This window comes from Pollicipes pollicipes, unplaced genomic scaffold, assembly GCF_011947565.3.
Source record: "Pollicipes pollicipes isolate AB1234 unplaced genomic scaffold, Ppol_2.1 Scaffold_5724;HRSCAF=6776_pilon_pilon_pilon, whole genome shotgun sequence".
Lineage (NCBI taxonomy): Eukaryota > Metazoa > Arthropoda > Thecostraca > Pollicipedomorpha > Pollicipedidae > Pollicipes > Pollicipes pollicipes.
This window is the reverse complement of record NW_023596746.1, coordinates 21,479,704-21,497,889: the sequence shown is the minus strand read 5'-3', so window position 1 is coordinate 21,497,889 and position 18,186 is coordinate 21,479,704. Positions and strand designations below refer to the sequence as shown.

General features: G+C 54.1%; 1 protein-coding gene across 1 annotated transcript in view; it reads right to left on the bottom strand.

Annotated features, from left to right (window-relative positions):
* The window catches only part of LOC119102803 (L-rhamnose-binding lectin CSL3), a 28,940-nt gene that overhangs the window by 1,754 nt on the left and 9,000 nt on the right, over positions 1-18,186 (bottom strand). The window contains exons 2-6 of the mRNA XM_037226256.1: positions 11,793-11,983; positions 5,864-5,987; positions 4,312-4,458; positions 3,007-3,150; positions 2,283-2,417 (exon numbers count right to left, since the gene is read on the bottom strand). Coding sequence (XP_037082151.1) covers positions 2,283-2,417; positions 3,007-3,150; positions 4,312-4,458; positions 5,864-5,987; positions 11,793-11,983 — 741 coding nt within the window. The remainder of the gene's footprint in view (positions 1-2,282; positions 2,418-3,006; positions 3,151-4,311; positions 4,459-5,863; positions 5,988-11,792; positions 11,984-18,186) is intronic.

Sequence of the window (18,186 nt, the reverse complement as noted above, 5' to 3'; positions counted from 1 at the left end):
TAGGGAGGTTTAGCTGCAAAGCAATAGGCATGTGATACGTTTTGCCAATCATTTTCTATGTTTCGGTGGACACTCAAGCATCGCACAAGTTCTTCGCACAAGTGTTTGTCGAGATCTTATATAGCAATTCATGGATGACTACGTCTACAGAACATTGTCTGCGGGGCACAAAACTATGCTGGGATATTGCGTAGCACGCTGCGCAATAGCCATATAGCCAGGTCCGACGGAAAAATAAAGCCTCACCAAGTTGTTATGCGAATAAGGCGACTGGCTATAATTTGAGAGCAATAACTTAGGTGGGAAGTGAAATTCAAGATACTTTCCACCTGATAATAAATGCTGTGGAATGTAAGACTTCCCGTGCGGATTCCATTTCATTATCACAATTTTTGGCAAGTTGATCTCAAATGTTCTTTACCACTGCAAAAATTTACCTATACTAACTACAAGGAAATTCGCAACGATAGGGGTGTTGCAGAACAAAAGCGGCCATTAACTCGGCGACGGCATGCATTCAGGAAGACCTTGACCCCTGTCATCCTCCGCGGATCGACCAGCGGTTCATTATTAAACGCACTGTGGCAAACCTCCATGGCGCCTGTGACGACGTCATGTCATGTCGGAGAGCCTCTACCCGGGACAAGCAGAGAAACGTCAAACATGGATGCATCTACGACGGCCGGCCCACCTCTCCCTGCTAGCTACAACAGCCTGCCCGACACGCCACTAGCTGGCATCGACTGCCAACGTTCGCCGAAGCGACGGCTCGAGCGGCGCTGCTCAAGTCGGTTGCCATGCCAACTACTAACACACCTATCATGCGGCATGGGTGTGCCTTGTGAATGTGCGTCGCTTACTGTGTGGCCGCGTATGACGGTGTGCCGGAATGCCAGAATAAAGTCTGACTGTCGGCTGAGTGATGAATTGTGGCGTGCGTGGGTCCATCAGTCCGGTGAGAGCTGAGCTCAATGCGTCGCGCGCTGTCGTAACGGCGGGTCCGCGGTGGCCGGCGTGGAGGTGCCCCAAATCCAACTAATGGTCCTCCTCTGACTAGTACCAGTCAGCCTTTCCAGCAGGGCGTATGCAACGTTTCGCAATGGGAGAAGGCATAGCTCAAATTGCTTATTGAAAAAAACCTATTGAAGTGCACCGCAGGCGAAGGACATTTCTTCCAAAAGCAGGTGTTCAATAGCACCGCACGTTTTCAATACTTGCATTCGTATGCATTTAACTCAATTCTTGAACTAAAGACCTCTGTTTACGCGCATATATATTAGACATGGATGATGGGAGAACGTGTCCCCGGTTCCCCTGCCACTTCAATTCGCCGCTCTCTTCCGGTGACTCCCCAGGGCGGCCGTGTGTCCAGTGACTGCGAACTAATCGGCCCGCAAGACGACACCGGAGCAAATGGACTCAGTCGCGGTGCATTTGTAATCGGCTAAAACCCAGGCCAGGTGCGGTTTCATCGACGGAAATAGAGTCGCTTACGACCACGCACCATCGTCCTTGGTCGCTGTCGTTCGCCGGGGAGCCCATTTCGCGAACTTCGGACAGCCATATCAATCCATCCACCCGGGGAAAACATGTTCGTTGGTAAGCAGCGGGTAATGTGTTATCGTATCGGCAAATGCAATCAAGGCTGGAATTTGTTTTTAATGGCATTACCATTACCTATAACCGTCTTTATCATTCCAGTTTTGATAGATTTCCGAAAACAATTTAGGGTGCTATTACTTCCCAACTGCAGGTTCTCCACAGGTGGCGCGAGCGTTCAGGTGGGGTTCAGACTTCTATGGTCAGCTGGTCGACTTCGAGGTCTTTGATCAAGGGATTTGGCGAGGGTGCTCCTTCAAGAGCTTTATCTTAATCTCAATTCAGCTTAGTTCTTTCTGAAACTGGTGCTTCACAAAAGAGGTCCCTAAAAGGGTAAACAAACAAACACTTCCATTGTTAAGATAGGATGGGGAGGGGAAGATCTTTAAACAGCCAAGCGCAGCGTAATCGTTTCGCTGCACAGCGGTCCTCTGTCTGTGGTTCCAGGTTTTTAAAGGTATATATTGTTCAAAAACTTGGGCATTTCATCTGGCTTCATTTTTCGTTGGTGAGACCGTTTACCACGTGACAATTTCATCTTCTAGCAAACTTTTATGCTGATGGCAAGTTCGAGTGATAATGCACCAGGCCAACTGCGAGTAGACCCTTGATCTTTACTTTCCTGGAGGCCTGAACGTCTTCGAGCAGATACTAGCGCCATCTATTTTACTTTTAGTACTTACTTTTGCCGCTGCGTGGCGTGCTTGGTGCGTCCTTCCCAGATGGTAAGTGACGGTCGGCCGGAGGAACTTCCGTAGCGTTCTGTCGCGCCTCCTCATCCTCTTGGTCGTACTGTTCTCGAAGAATTTTCTTTGGAACTGCAAGCACAATGAGAATCCTCAGCTTTGTCCCGTACTAAGCACAGTGGGCGTGACTGTCATTCACATCTTTGACCTTGAGTGCGAACAGAGAAAATCCATGCAATGGTCTAAAAGTGAAAGTTAAAAATCGAGGCAACGATTTGGATTTGATGATATGCTACCGGGATTGAAAAGATATCAAGCACTATGGTAAAGCATAGCATAAATATCGTATGCATCTTTGTTTGTCATATCTAGCCGCATTTTAGAGTATTTTACACATTACTAGTCACGTTAAACCTGGTAAGAGCCTGACGAAACCTCCAATAAGCGCGAATTAGAAACTACTACGCTCGCAGCACGGTGGCCTTCCCCTGCATCCCGCCATTTCAGTAAACCCACAGCGTGCTAAATAAAAACTCAGTATGAGGCACAGCTTTAACGCGCCTCATATATCTCCGGTAATCTAATCCCACGCAATCCGCGGCTAAACTACGCCCACACGTCATTCGGACAGCTCACGACAGGGAAGAGGGACAGTAACCCGGCCAAGCTGGGGCGAGATCTGCGTCAGTTCCTGCCCTGCCTTGTTCGCGCAGCTGCTCACCGCAGGTGTAGGTGACCTTGAGGTACGTGTTGTGGTCGGCCGGGCAGGGTCGGTTGAAGAAGGCTGGGTCTGCGTTCAGCTCGCAGCTCTCCCTGCCCTGGCACTGGTTGATCATCTTCTCCGAGGTGAAGCTCGCCTGGCAGTCTGGTGACGCAGAGCTTCAGTCAGCGCACAGACGGAGACGGTGTCAGGCAAGCGACAGAAGTAACCCAAGCTTCCCAGACGTACCATTAGCGCGTCTGGGAAGCCAGAGGTTCGGGGTTCGATTCCTGGCGGTGCCCACCCTCCCTGCAAAGGTGATAAGCAAGCCCTGGCTCAACAGCTCGGTGCGGCGTTCGCGCAGTCAAGCGTCATTTGGCCTTGACTGTCGCGGCTGCTCACGCCATTTTAAGTTTATTCACGAAGAGCAGGGAAATCCGAGCGAAAACTGGGACCGAGGTCATGACTGCATGCTTGATTATACGTTGGTGGTGGTGCCATGTTCGTTCATGGTGTCACTCCCATCACTTAGGCCTTAGTCATGCACCTTCATTGCTATCCATGCACACTTGAAAGACGCCGTCAACTTCTGGCCGCTTTGGAAGTGGGCAAGAAAGGCCTGCTCGTCGATCCACGGCTAGAGTGTGCCACCGTTATCCACGACACGCTGGGGGCAATCTCCCAGGTCAAGGTCAAGAGAGCAGCTCGGCGCGACGTAGATGCCGGAGGCACTCGCTGGACGAGCCTGTTTCGCAGGGCTGGAGAGGGGACCGAACATCGGCCATCGGCCTGGGTGCCAGGGATGTGAGCCTTTCGTCTTCTCCCCAAACATAAGAAAATCGGTAACAGGCTTCTAAACGGGCGAAAAAGATTGGAAACACTTTTGAAATGTCCGGCGCGCCACAAAGTTGCGACCGTTCTTGGATGATGCAATAATATATATATATATATATATATATATATATATATATATATATATATATATATATATATGAAACTAATGAAACTGGCATTTCATTAGCGGGCTGACACATGTGTCGGCTTGCGGCGCTGCCACAGTCCCTCGAAAGCCACTTCCACGCTGCCGTCCGAGGCCTGCAGCAGGAGCGGGCGGGAGGCTACCATGCGGCTTCAGCCTGTTACGCAACACACATGCTTCGGAGAGCTGAAGCTGGACCGACGGCCGGCGCTCGTGGCTGCTGCGAGGGCGTTCCAGATCGTCCTTGGCCCACCGTGACGCCGTGACGCCGCGGAGACGTTCCATCGTCCGCACGCAGCGGACGTCGCGTCACAGCGGGTCGTCTGACACGTAACGACGGCACTCACTTGTGATCTTGACGCCCGGGGCCTGCAGGCACTGTATGCTGCCGTGCTCGGTGACGCCGAAGCTGGCCGAGTAGATGGCGATCCTGCTCCGGTCGCAGCTGATCTTCCGCCTCTCGCCCTGGCACACCACCTCACTCCGGAACAGGCCTGCGGCGGCGGCACAGCGCGATGGACACAGCGCGATGGGCACAGCGCGATGACAGCGCAAAGGGAACAGCGCAATGACACAGCGCAATGGACACAGCGCAACGGGCACAGTGCAATGGGAACAAGCGCAATGGAAACAGCGCAAAGACGCAGCGCGATGGGCACAGCGCAATGGGAACAGCGCAATGGCCACAGCGCAACGCAATGGGCACAGCGCAATGGGCACAGCGCAATGGGCACAGCGCGGTCGGGACGTCAGTCTCACTGCGCACCGCAAGTCGACTGGGGAAGCTCATACCATGACGAAGCGTGCAAATGATGATCCCACACCGGCCTGGGCCCGCACAGCCCTAGGCGATTTAGTCGCTTATCCAGCTGTAGTGAGTGCGGTCATGACCCACTGCTCACCCCGCTCATATCGCCCGAGATCCGTGTGGGTGGCGGGAGAAACCGGGTCGGCGGCTATTGGGTGTAATATAAAACCTCTGTAACATTTCAGTGACTGAAATAGCATCTTCAGTGACAATGATATGATATGACGTCTCCAGCGATGCCCAGAGTGACCGCCTAACAGCAGATATCCCAGAATGCAGCATGACGACAGGGAATTCTGAATTCTGCTTCAGGTGAGCGGAATATCTATGGGTCTCGGGGCGATACACTGTTCTGCACCGAACCACCGTACAACAGTCAACGCGCTCGCCTCGTCGCTGGACACACGTCAGCCGGCAGAGACCGTACGTCGCCCGCGACAGATGCCAGCAGCAATCAGGACCGGAAGCGCGATCGTTCGCAGGCCGGGCCCCCGCGCCGCGTGACATCGCCGGTGGGGGGGGGGGGGGGGGGCACCCAACACGTCGGCGCGACCCCGGCACAGCCCCAATTACACCCGCGATCTGGCCAATTACCGATCAGGAGCAGCGCTTGCGCCCTGATCGCGGGCCAATAGGATCACGCCGCTCGGCGACAGCGGATTTGCAGGCTATCGCACCAGGCGCCGTCGCTGTGCGGCGAAATGCCGTTCGATCCGCCAGGCCGTCTGCACGGGCAGCTCGCACGACGCGCCGGCGTGGAGCCGCTTCCGGGCGACTCAGAGGCCGTGGCAGAGGTCAGTGGGACCAATGGAGTGAATGTATCACGGCAGGCGGTCTAGCAGGGAGCGGAGCCGGCACATCCAGCCGGCCTTCGGGTGGCTCCAATCAGCACTGAGATCTGACCGCAGTCTGAAAGTCTGATCATCGCAGCGCATCGGAAACGGACGGTGAACTCGCAAGCCCGCAAGAGTCTATTGCGGTCTACAGCCCCAGCCCTCCCCTTGAGCCGACAGAAGTGGTTCTGAAGCGACGCTCGGCACCAGCACGCTGCCCATGACCTTCGCCCTGCGATCACTTCACGGATCGCTTACTCGGCTGGCACTTGTAGAGCACTTCGACGAACTTCCTGATGCCCGGGCAGGGGTCGACGCCGAACGCTTTGGGCGACGTCTGCAAACGACAGCTCTGCTTGCCTCCGCACTCGGCAATCACCACCTGCCGGACGAACGCTGCGTCAAAGCGGACGGGCGCGTATCGTACGCAAGGCAACCATTACGTCATCAAAGAGCGCAACACTGTCTTCGTACCGACGCTTCGAACTCTGTTTCTGTTGAACTGTTTCGAGATGCCTTACGGACGCAGACGTGCACTTGGCCACGCCGGATGCATGGCACCAAGAGATTTTGCGTTCATAAGTAAAGGCGGTGCGTCTTCTTATTGCATAATGCGATCATACGGCAAGGGGTGGGGAAGACGGCCACGTTCATGTATCTAACGGCCGTAGGGAATGCAGGACGACAGGAGGACTGTTTCAAAACGCATCTGACCGTCACAAGACGGATCAGGGTCGTCCTAGATACATCTGGCCGATAAGGGGTCCTGGAGAGGCGGGGCAATGAGTCTGTTGGGTGTGCTTAGCTGGCCACGATACATGTTATGGTACACTATGCGTACCAACTCGGTCAAAGGGAAAACAATAGGGGTTGCTGGGTGCACCTTGCCGGCCTCGGGCACGGAGGAGGTGCAATCTTTGGATCGGGGCGAAATAGTTGCAGTCGTTTGGTCAGGACGTGGTTCGCTAGCTGGAGCAGAAGCCAATGGTTATCATCTAGCTCATCTGGTATGGTCAGCAGGCATCAGTTGTGTAACCGTTGGAAACCTGAGCATGCTGGAAGATCCATAACCGCCCGAGGCGGCATCAACTCCGATCAAGTAGCAAGTTTATCAGCTAAAAACGGACTGCAGCCTCCGCAAAGACCAAGGTCTCACAAAAAATGTGCTGCAGCTGCATCAGAGTCCCACATAAAACTGGTCTGCAGGTACGTGGGAATGGGACACACGCAATAGACCTCACGTCCACGCTATGCATACACGTGACCAACTAAACGAGCACTGTGTAAATGCTCCGCCACCGTACATACACACCTCCCGACAGGTTTATGAACGAGGACCATTTGAGACACCCCAAGCGCGTGACATCGGCTGGGTTTATCGCGGCTGAAGACTAGGTGAGATTAACAGGATCGACCTCTTAAATCCAGACACGATTCAGAAGCCGTAATTGCAGCTTCATCAAGTTGATTAAAACTGCCCATTGACCCCCATTGCAGGGCCCAATGAAGCGATAAATAACGCCTGGTCAGAGTCTGACTTGGCTGTGAGGATGGGCGCTTCCTGGGTATCACCACCCAAGCCCTCCTGGGGGGCCTGGCCTCTATAAAAAGAAAGGGGCGGTCGCAGGTTGAACATGTGACCAAGCACAAACCTATCCTTTGTGTGTGTCGCTGCCATTAGTTTCGATCATTTTACTCTATCGGCTTTAAGTTATCAAACACTCTTTCCGCCACAAATTCAGAGTGAATTAGTTGCGCAGCACAGGCCCTGATCAAGGATGCCAGCCAGTTCCCTGAAAGGAATGGTCGCGAGTTTACTTGACAGGCCATCTATAACATACGACCCATTTCAGTTTGTAAATCACACCCCGGAAAATGACGCAACGGAAACAAGAATTCATTTAAAACCCATTTAGGCGCTATAGTTTGTTCGTTTTCGACGACTATTGCGAGAGCGCCTACACATGTTTTTAATAAGACATTTGTGCGTCCAAATGTCCAAATGGACGCAAATCACTTTGATTTCAGCTGACATCACGTCTCACGGGATTCCAAGTCTCATTAACTCTACATTAGCAAGAAGCGAGGGACACATTTGGCTCCGCAATTTCAGCGGGCGTGCTTGCAGCGCCATACGTTAAGATCAAGACCCCGCCCAACTGCAGCACAGCGCCACAGGGCTGTTAAAGTGCGGCGCGTAACTCCGACAGACAACGGCGATCCATCAGCGTAAACTTGCGCGGCCTGGAGCGCATTCAGCTGGAAGACCGGAGTCCTTGCAGCTCCAGCACTCGGACGGACGTGCTCGGCTGCCTTTTGATGTGGCAATGTCGTTTGTATTACAACGAACGCCTCCGAACAACGCCGAATGCCCTGCATCGTGCAGGCAAATGAGAGAAAAACGACGAGCGGGGCATCACATAGATTCGAGCAAGGTAAGAAACCCGATGGACGCGTGTAACACCCACGTCAAATGTACAATACCAAGCTTACCACGCCCTGAAAATCAATCATGAATAACTGCATTACTGATATTTTGCATCGGCCGCTTTAAACTTACACTTTTTCTGAAGCAGAGCCTATTGGGTGAACGCTGAAATTAGCCCAAGTGAAACCTCTCCACTTCGTGAGTTGACTTTGATTCCCGCTTTTTTCGTCGACAGAACTGCGAGGACCATCTTTGGTGCCGCATAATGTTACACCACGACCGCCCCACACCAGATCCACCTTGTTTGATTCATTCCCAGCTGACCTTTCCATGCCGGTTGAATCACGCGAGGAGCACGTTCTCGGATTCATAGCCAGCACTGCTTGATTGTTAGTCCGGTGTATTTGTGTTAAATCTCGGTGCAGAGCATTAGTGAGTTTAGAACCTTGTTCCACGTCAGTTGAAGGGAAGTCTTTCTGTTCTTAACACGCGCCCGGGTGACCCCTTGAATACCATGCGCTCGGGTGGGCGGGGGTCGATTCGACCCCCTGCGATCTCGGAAACTAAGACAGGGACACAAAATTCACAGGGTGCGTTGGGCTGTACATAAACTTAGTTTTGTCACAATTTTGGGTCCATACATCGTGATCTTGGGGTTAAATAAGGTCAACCAAGGTCAAACTCCAGATTGGTGTCTTAAGCGCCTCCAGACCTCTTGTGCAATCGCCGTGAAGCTACATACCTGTCCTAGGCAAAAGGTTAATCAGGTCTGTGACATGTATTGACCTTCATAAGGTCAAGGTGGGCAAATACCTACAACATTGCCCTAGTTTGTCATTCGAATAAGTGTCAGGGATTACGCTAAGCGATATGTTCCTAAAAACAAAGTGTTGACCTGGGTCATTTTTGGTCAGTCACCTACTCTGACCTTTAAAAAGCCAATGGAATGCGTCTGTTGCTGTACCTGTCATCTATAAATTCGAAATGAGCGCCGAAAATTACTGCATAAGACCAGCTATCCAGTAAAACACAGGTTAGTTTTGACCTCGTTATGATTCGAGGTCAACAATATTGGTTTTAATTCTTAATTCAATTGGTTTGTTGGCTGAGAAACTATCCCAGATATGTATAGCTTTGTCTAACTCTCCGTTGTTGCATCATTTGAAACGATTCCCCAGAAATGCCTTTCACTGACGGCCATGGCCTAAATTTGGTTTGCAGTAGGTCAGCGAACTTACAAAATACATTTAATTTTGACATCAAGATATCCGTTATCTAACACTCTACACCTCTGCAAATTTTGGCGCGGCTACGCTGCGCCGTTCGGAGGTCATTTTGTTTTTTTGTTTTTAAAGGTTTGACCCCCTCCCACCCGAGATTGTGTTGGACCATTAGAACAATATGCTTAACGACAGCACAAATAGAAGTGCAGATCTATCAGGAGCCTGTGACCAAAAGACACAATAATGAAAATCTTCAGTCCAGACTTCAAAGGTAAACACGCATCTTGCCATGTATGCCCTTGGCGTCTTGCCATTCGGCATTTGCTACTCCCGCGCAATAACCTTCGGTGACACCTCGTCATTGGCCACTAATGGAAAACAAAAATTTAGTCGGCGATTTGGTTTGACGGCAAACGCCCTGAAAAAGTACAGAGGCACTCAAAACTACACGTCTTCAAAAAAGCCACAACTTCAGAAAACAAGCGTCAGCCCCTACGTCACGCCATCAACAACAGAACGTGATTTTCTCATGCGCATGACACATTGATCCATCGTGTATGATCCATCACCTCAGTTACGAACTGCTGCTATAGACAGTTTCCCGAGTCAGTGGCGGTAATGCGGCACCCTCCTTCCGAGGGCCGGCCACTGATGACGTAGCTGGCTTCTCCAACTCCATCGCCACCAGATTCAGTTCTACACTGACTGTTTCGGCGTCGATAGAAAGCCCTGTCCTGACACTTGCCACTGGATGTTTGGAAGCCACGCGGGGCGCTTTGAAACCTCTTGAACAAGTCTGCTGATCGCTATGTTTATAACCGGCCACTAGGACACAAGTTTATAACTGGCCACTAAGCAAGCAGCACCAAAAGCACATCTGGAACATATGATCTGTAGGTATTCGGCCACGATATAATCTGAACAAACTGCACTGTATGTAGATAACACGCGTAAGGGCCCTTCGTCACCGCCTGGCAAGACATCTAACCTCGAGGCCTCGATGATGTCATCTACCACAGCAGACATGGCGTTTCCACGTGAAGCGACGCTCGCGCCACAGCTCTTGTCCACGCTCTTGATCTCCGCCGCACACGCAGGGACACACGCCTCCAATCTGTTCCCTGCATTATGTTTTGCTCCGGTCTGTTTGGCGGTTTGCGTCTTCGGCTCTCCTCTTATTCCCATGATTAATTTTCCTTGCTAGCGTGCCTCTAGCCTTGCATTCACCTCATCACATTTCCTTTCATCCCCCGAAACGCATACTTATGCTCGTAAAACCAGTCTTTTCGCAGCTGCGCCCTTGCATCTCGATTAATATTATGCGGAAATTAATTCGGTCTGGTGTTTTATGCTCGGTTATAGTGCGTAGCATTTCAAAGCAATAAACAAGCAATCGAGCGCGAGGCTATGATACACCAGATATCACCCGATATCAAGGGTGATATCAGTGATGATACAAGCCCGACAGCCGTGAGTCAGGACCCCACTCAGACACCAGCGCCCAATGTATGCGGTATGTACATCTTCGAAAGTGTCGTTGGCTTGGAGCTAAGGACGTTTTCCCGTTTTCTGGCTCAAAATGTTTTTAGAGACCTAGTTAAGCCATATCTATGTGACATCCCAACGTCACACCAAAATTGTGCAGTGAGATGGGTATTTATAATATTATAGCAAACATTTCAAGACCGTAACTGTCTTGAACCTTCTCTTCAGCACTATGAAGGCTAGGAATTGATTCAGTGCGGGCTACAAAACGCCTGGAGGAGCCTGAAATACTGTCGACTGACGAAATTCATAGAAATATTGTATCAATTTAAATGTGTATAGCACTACCATTCGGCCAGCTCTATTCCGCTCCTTCTTGCACCTTCATTTCAAGTCTCGATGGAGCTTTTGTTTTTATCCTAATATGTTCATTTCAGCGTTGAAGCTTCCTATCCATTTATGAAGAGGAGAGGAAAGCCGGTCACATCAACGGAAAAAACAGGTTTTAAACATGTTGGGAATAGGCTAGGTCATTTACCCTGCTCAGCCCACCACCTCGTGAAACAACATCCTGGTAAGTGATTATTTTCCCAGCATAAAACACATATCGGACTGACGAATATCACGTCCTGTAGACAACCACAGCAGATATATCGTGTTCAATTGCCTATGATTCCGAATCGTGCCGCACGAAATGAAACAATCCACCTTCGGATATCTTACAATATCACTGAACGTAAAGTGGGCAGAGTAGCGTCGGTAACCGTTCGACAATGGCCACAGAGGTGCTGAAGCTTTTTATTAAATGACTGTCCATTAATTCCCAGTACCTTACTATTACGTCTTGCAACAATGCCAGCATAACTATAGGATCTTCATCCAAACAGGGAGCCTAACAGGAACTACAAAAATCCCTTTCCCAACTCAAAATGAGTGCATTGTACACGCAGTTCACCAGCAATGCACCTGCCACAGCCACACACCAAACCGCCTGCACAGCACGCCGTGACACTGCTTGCTCCCACACTTAGGCCACGCGCCGAGTCCTCACCTTGAGCGCATTCCTGTCCATGCAGTCGGTGTTGTTGACCCACTCCATGTCTCGCGGATGGCCGCAGAGGTCGGGCTTGGAGGCCAGCCGGCCGTACTGCACCAGGTTGATGGAGACGGTCGTGTCGGGCGGACACTCGAGCCTCAGCTCGTCGCCGTCGCAGGACGCTACTTGGAATGTGCGGAGCGTTCCTGACAAGAGAGCTAGAATGTAGAAGAGGAGAGAGCCGCGTGTGAGGAGGGGCCCGGCACCAGGAGAGGCAGCGCAGCGTGCGTTAGAGGCGTGGCGGCGGCACGCGGCGTGCGGGGCGCTGCGCTGCACACGTGCACGTGCACGTGCGCCGTGCGACGAGCGTGCATGCGTGCAGCGGTGACGTGCGCTAGAAGCCAGGCTGCGGCCGCGGCGGCTGCGGCGGCGGCGGCGGCGGCGGCGGCGGTGGCAACAGCGCGTGCAACACATGCTACACGTCTTGCACCCATGCAACGTGCTTGCATGTTCAGCTGGGCGTCGGGCTCGTCGGCTGACGCGCGTGAGCGGGCCGTCAGCCGGCGGGGAATCAGCTCGCCTGCCCGTCAGGAGGACAGCGCGCTGCGCCGGCCGCCGGCGTCTGACCAGCCGGCTGGGACACGCGAGCGGGCCTCCCGACGAGACGCCGTCGGCCAGGGCACGGCAGCGAGGCGGACGTGGGAGGATGCCGCGCCGCTCAGTCGGCGGCTCGGGCGCGGGCGATCGCGCTGGCCCGGGACGACATGGCCCCGGCTCAGTGCACAGGTGCGCGTGGGGCGTGACCGGGGTCAGTTGGCTCGTGTGCTGCAGGGGCGCAGCCGCCAGCTGGTGCACGTGTCTCGTAAGGCTGCACGTTCGGCCCCGGCCGTGGGTGGTCTCTGGGCTGGACCGCAGGGCGGGGGAGGGGGCTGGATCGTCCTTTGTAGTAATGCTCGGGTGGGCCAGCTCAGCCGCGCGGCAGGCCGACCATCGCGGAAACGGACCCCGATAGGAAAGACGCCACCCGCGGGCGAGAGCCAGACGGAGAGAGAAGCAAGGTTGTGGCAGAAAGAGGCCGGGGGACTGGGATTCGAAGACGAGGTCATGTTTCTAAATACGCTCACAACTGCGGCACAAGACGTTAGGGTTAACAACAGCATCAAAATCAAAAGCGATGTGTTATACAGCGATCAACAACTGATTTAGTAAAGGGTTAGAAGGGTTGCAAATACGGCCGCACAGAGCGGCGGTGCGCTGGCCGACAGCACAACGATACAAAGGTGCACAGACTACAGCCGCACGACTTTACGACATTTAAAGATTTAAAGATTTAAATAGCAAAATGACATTAGAGCAAACCGAACACACAATCACACGTCAAGAGACGGCAGCACACAGTTCATTTTCAGCGCGTTTTGGCTGAGAGCTTTCGGCTAAAACAAGACAAAATTTGAACAACTTAGCATTTCATTCCAAGCACAATCTACTTTTCATCAGTACCTCTTCGAAACATCCTCAAAGAAATACAGTGAGTTTTCAGGAGTCAGCTAGGCCAGTGTGACTCGGAGCGCGTTACGGTGCACGTGACACTAGTGACCCCCCGTTATAATGCAGTCTGACCCTGCAACGGCGTCTTGTGATGGGGAGCCGTGACCCTCCAATGACGCCCGTTTTGGTGTACTTTGACTCTGCAGCAGCGTCTTGTGATGGGGAATCGTGGCACTCCAGTGACGCCCCGTTACGTTGCAGTGTGACTCTATAGCGGCGTCTCGTGATGGGGAACCGTGGCACTCCAGTGACGCCCCGTTATGTTGCAGTGTGACTCTATAGAGGCGTCTCGTGATGGGGAATCGTGGCACTCCAGTGACGCCCCGTTATGGTGCAGTGTGACTCTATAGCGGCGTCTCGTGATGGGGAATCGTGGCACTCCAGTGACGCCCCGTTATGGTGCAGTGTGACTCTATAGCGGCGTCTCGTGATGGGGAATCGTGGCACTCCAGTGACGCCCCGTTATGGTGCAGTGTGACTCTATAGCGGCGTCTCGTGATGGGGAATCGCAACACTCCAATGATGTCCTATTATGGCACGGCGTGAAGCTCTAGTAACCGTCGCAACTATTCAGTGGATTTAGGTATATACAGAGTCCTTTTTACGATGCAGTGTGCTACGTTGGTGATGCCCAATACTGGTGCGGTGCGATGTTCTCGTGACACCTCGTGGTGGTGCGATGTTACACCGGTCGCGTCTAGAGATGCCGCAAAACTACGCTGGTGACGCCCCGCTACGATCCAGCGGAGTACCGACCGACGCCTAGCAGAGGTGTAGTGTGACACCCCAATAACACGCGTGACGTCGACGCCAGGTGACGGGGGGCGGCGACACAAAAACGGCGGCCCGGAAGCGACGCTTTTTACGGTGACGACACCCGCGACCGGCGCGCACGACACTGCGGCGGCAGCGGGCGATGACGCCCGAGATAGTGCCGGCGCGCCCCCATCACCAGCTGCGGGCCGCGACTGCCGCGCTCGCGCTGCTATCGCGCCGGCCACGTCCACGTGAATCAGCGGCTCGCACGTGTGAGCTGTGATCCACGGCTCGCACGTGTGAGCTGAGATCCACGGCGCTGTGATCACGTCTCGCCCGCTTGTGAGCAGGAGCCCCACACTTTGCTGGAGGGTGCTGATGCCGTTTGATCTGGACGAACAGCTGATTGGGAACAGACGGCGCCTGTCGGTTCAAAGCTTTGCTGGCGCACTTGGATTTTCAGCTCTTATCGAAAGGGCAAGGCCAGTGGTCACACGGCAAGCCAATGGCCATGCGCTTTTCGAAACAGACATACTACTGCTCTCATTCTGAGCCAACAAGGCTCCTGATGTTCTGGTAATAATCCGTCACTTATGTGCAGCGCTGCTTGCCTCCCCCCCCCCTTTCCCGTTGCCCCAGTCCCTTATCAGCGTGACACACTCCAGAGCTATGTCCAGGAAATCCAGAGGAGATCCCGAAAAACCCAGCCGCGTGTGGCGACGCGTCAGCCCCCCCTCTCCTCCCCTCCCCAGGTCATGTCGACCCAATGTCTGATCGCCGGGACCGGACAGGTGGCTGCGGCGGCCCCATTTGGCGGTGACGGCGGTACTTAGCACGACGTGCTGATGTGAATAAACTCGCGGCAACAGGGGCATGGTGAGACGCACAGGATGACATGGGAGACGGGGAGCATGGGTGACACAGGACACGGAGACACGGGACACAGGGAGGGTGGGTGGCAAGGGACACGGGGAGCATGGGTGACACGGACACAGGGAGCATGGGTGGGACGGGACACAGGGAGCGTGGGCGACACAAGACACAGGGAGGTACGGGACACGGGGAGGGTGGGTGACACGGGACACGGGGAGCGTGGGTGGCACAGGACAAGGGGAGCATGGGTGACACAGGACACGGGAGGGTGGGCGGCACGGACAGGGGAGCGTGGGTGACACAGGACACAGGGAGACACAGGACACGGGGAGCATGGACGACACAGGACACAGGAGACACGACACGGGAAGCTTGGATGGCACAGGACACAGGGAGACATGGGACATGGGAAGCATGGGTGGCGTAGGACGCACGGAGCATGGGTGACATGGGACACATGGAACGTGGGTGACACGGGATACAGGGAGCATGGGTGGGACGGGACACAGGAGCGTGGGCGACACAGGACACGGGATGGGCACGGGACACGGGAGGGTGGGTGACACGGGCACGGGAGCGTGGGCACAGGACAAGGGAGCATGGGTGACACAGGACACGGGAGGTGGGTGGCACGGGACACGGGAGCGTGGGTGACACGGACACAGGGAGACACAGGACACGGGGAGCATGGACGACACAGGACACAGGGAGACACGAGACACGAAAAGCGTGGATGGCACAGGACACAGGGAGACATGGGACATGGGAAGCATGGGTGGCGTAGGACGCACGGAGCATGGGTGACATGGGACACATGGAACGTGGGTGACACGGGATACAGGGAGCATGGGTGACCGGGACACAGGGAGCATGGGTGACACGGGACACAAGGAGCGTGATGACACGGGACACAGATCATGGGTGACACGGGACACAGGGAGCATGGGTGACACGGAACACAGGGAGCGTGGGTGACCCACCACACAGGGAGCATGGTGGTGACACGGGACACAGGGAGCATGGGTGACACGGGACACAAGGAGCATGGGTGACACGGTACACAGGGAGCATGGGTGGCACAGGACACAGGGAGCATGGGTGGCACGGGACACAGGGAGCATGGGTGACACGGGACACAAGGAGCATGGGTGACACGGGACACAGGGAGCATGAGTGGCACGGGACATAGGGAGCATGGGTGGCACGGGACACAGGGAGACTGAGTGATATGGGGCGCAAGGATCATGGGTGACACGAGACACAGGGAGCGTGGGTAACACGGAACACAGGGAGCGTGGGTGACCCATCACACAGGGAGCGTGGGTGAATGGAGTATGGGTGACAGGGCACATACGGAGCGCAGCTGATAGGGGACACAGGGAGCGTGGGTGACACGGTTCATAGGTAGCGTGAGTGACACGGGGTGCAGTTTCTCAATATTGTCCCGGGCGAAGTCATCGCGTGCAAAAGTGGCATTGACCGTACCCAAACCCACCCAACATTGCTCCTTCCTTTCAATCGCCCGCAGAGCTGCAGCTGTAGAAAATAACTACGACTGAAACACGGAGTTAGTGATGATGTGCGGTTTATGTAGGCTTATTTTTAGCGCATTACAACTCGCCTATCTGTATCAGCATGGAGTGTGGGCAACCGACCCCCGTGGTCGGTCGCCCGTGGTCGGTTGCCCGTGCCAAGCATGGTCGGTGCGCTGCCCGTCAGCTGATCCCTTCTACCCGGTGGCACGTTTGGTGACGTCACATATCCCGAGGAGGCCACCATCACGCGGTCGCGACCCGTTTAGCTGGAGGCTAGCCTCCCAATCCAGCTGTGCCCCTCCCCTCTTTCCCCTTCAATTCACGCTGATCCCAAATCCTCAATCGACGCTAGCTTGCACAAAGCCTTCAGGGCACGGCGCGTTCCACGAGCGATGACTTGTGCACAAATCCGACTTCACCGTAAGCGTGTGTACTTTTCGAAACGCGTAAAAGTTGTAGTATCGCCTCGTCTAGCAGAATCTGACCTCACGCAGGCCCGGGGCGTCACTAGGTCACCGTTCACCAGCGTCGTGGCCAGGTCCCGGGCAGTGTCCTCCAGCTTACCTGAAACAAAATAGCATCTGGCTCAGTCCCTGCGTGTGATTCACGCCACCGTCATTAATCAGGCACGGCGCCGCTTTGCCGCCTGTCATATACATCTTGGCAGCCATTATACGCTGACACATATGCGTGCGGACCAGCTGTGCGGTATTTACATATCGCTGGATCTCCCACGAAGGGCGTGAGAAGCGCGGGCGGGGTGGGACTTCCGCTGAAGTACTCGGTAATAGGCGGGCCAAGCGTCCGCGGGCACGAACATGACGAGCCTACATATGCAAACCGCCGCTTGCACGAGCAGAATTCTGAGCAGCAGTTATGCCGCGGTCCGCGCAGGAGCGTAGGACCACGTTGTCAGGGGCTGCACGTTAATTAGTGACTCCTTTGTCCATAATTCGTGTCGTACAGTTTGAAGCTTGAAATTATAATTGGTATACGTTGAAGTTAAACTGTTATTGTGTTGTGTTTTTGTGCTTCATATGTTGACTAATCAATTTGGGGGACAGGGCAGCGGAAAAGCGAAAGCAGCCGAAGATAATTTAAAACTGAAATCTGTTCATTGACGTAGTTATGTTTATTGGTAAACATACACGAACGATGGAAACACGGGACAAGCTTTTAACCCCTAAAATGCATATATTTTATGGTAAGGTAATGCCCCACGAGGATGATAAATGAAATCCCAACACAAAGCGGGAGGCAGTGACAGGCTGCTCTCTGTAAAGAAACGAGCGTTGTGGCAACAAAAAGCTTTTTGATCGAAATGCCAGATTTTTGACCTGGGGCACCATTGTCCTTCGTTGAAGCCCTGTCAAGGTCGACAGTCAACTGGCAACGTTGGAGTGTCCCACCGTAGAGACAACGTACTTCATCGATGGCTATGCTCCCCCGAGTCGCGGTGCATCCCTCATACACAGCGGTCTCCTCAATTTACCATTCACCGACTCACACTCGACGCCCCACAAGCACTGTGTGTTTGCCACTCGAGGGCAGGACCAGCCGGCCGCCCGGACCCCTCGGATCGGGCTCCTGCCGTGTGTGAAGCCAGGTGGGCGGGCGGCGGCGGAGCATGCGGCTCGCCCCAGAGAGCTGCTTGGCTGCCGTCCAAGGAAGAGCACACGCCTCGGTACTGGAGAGCG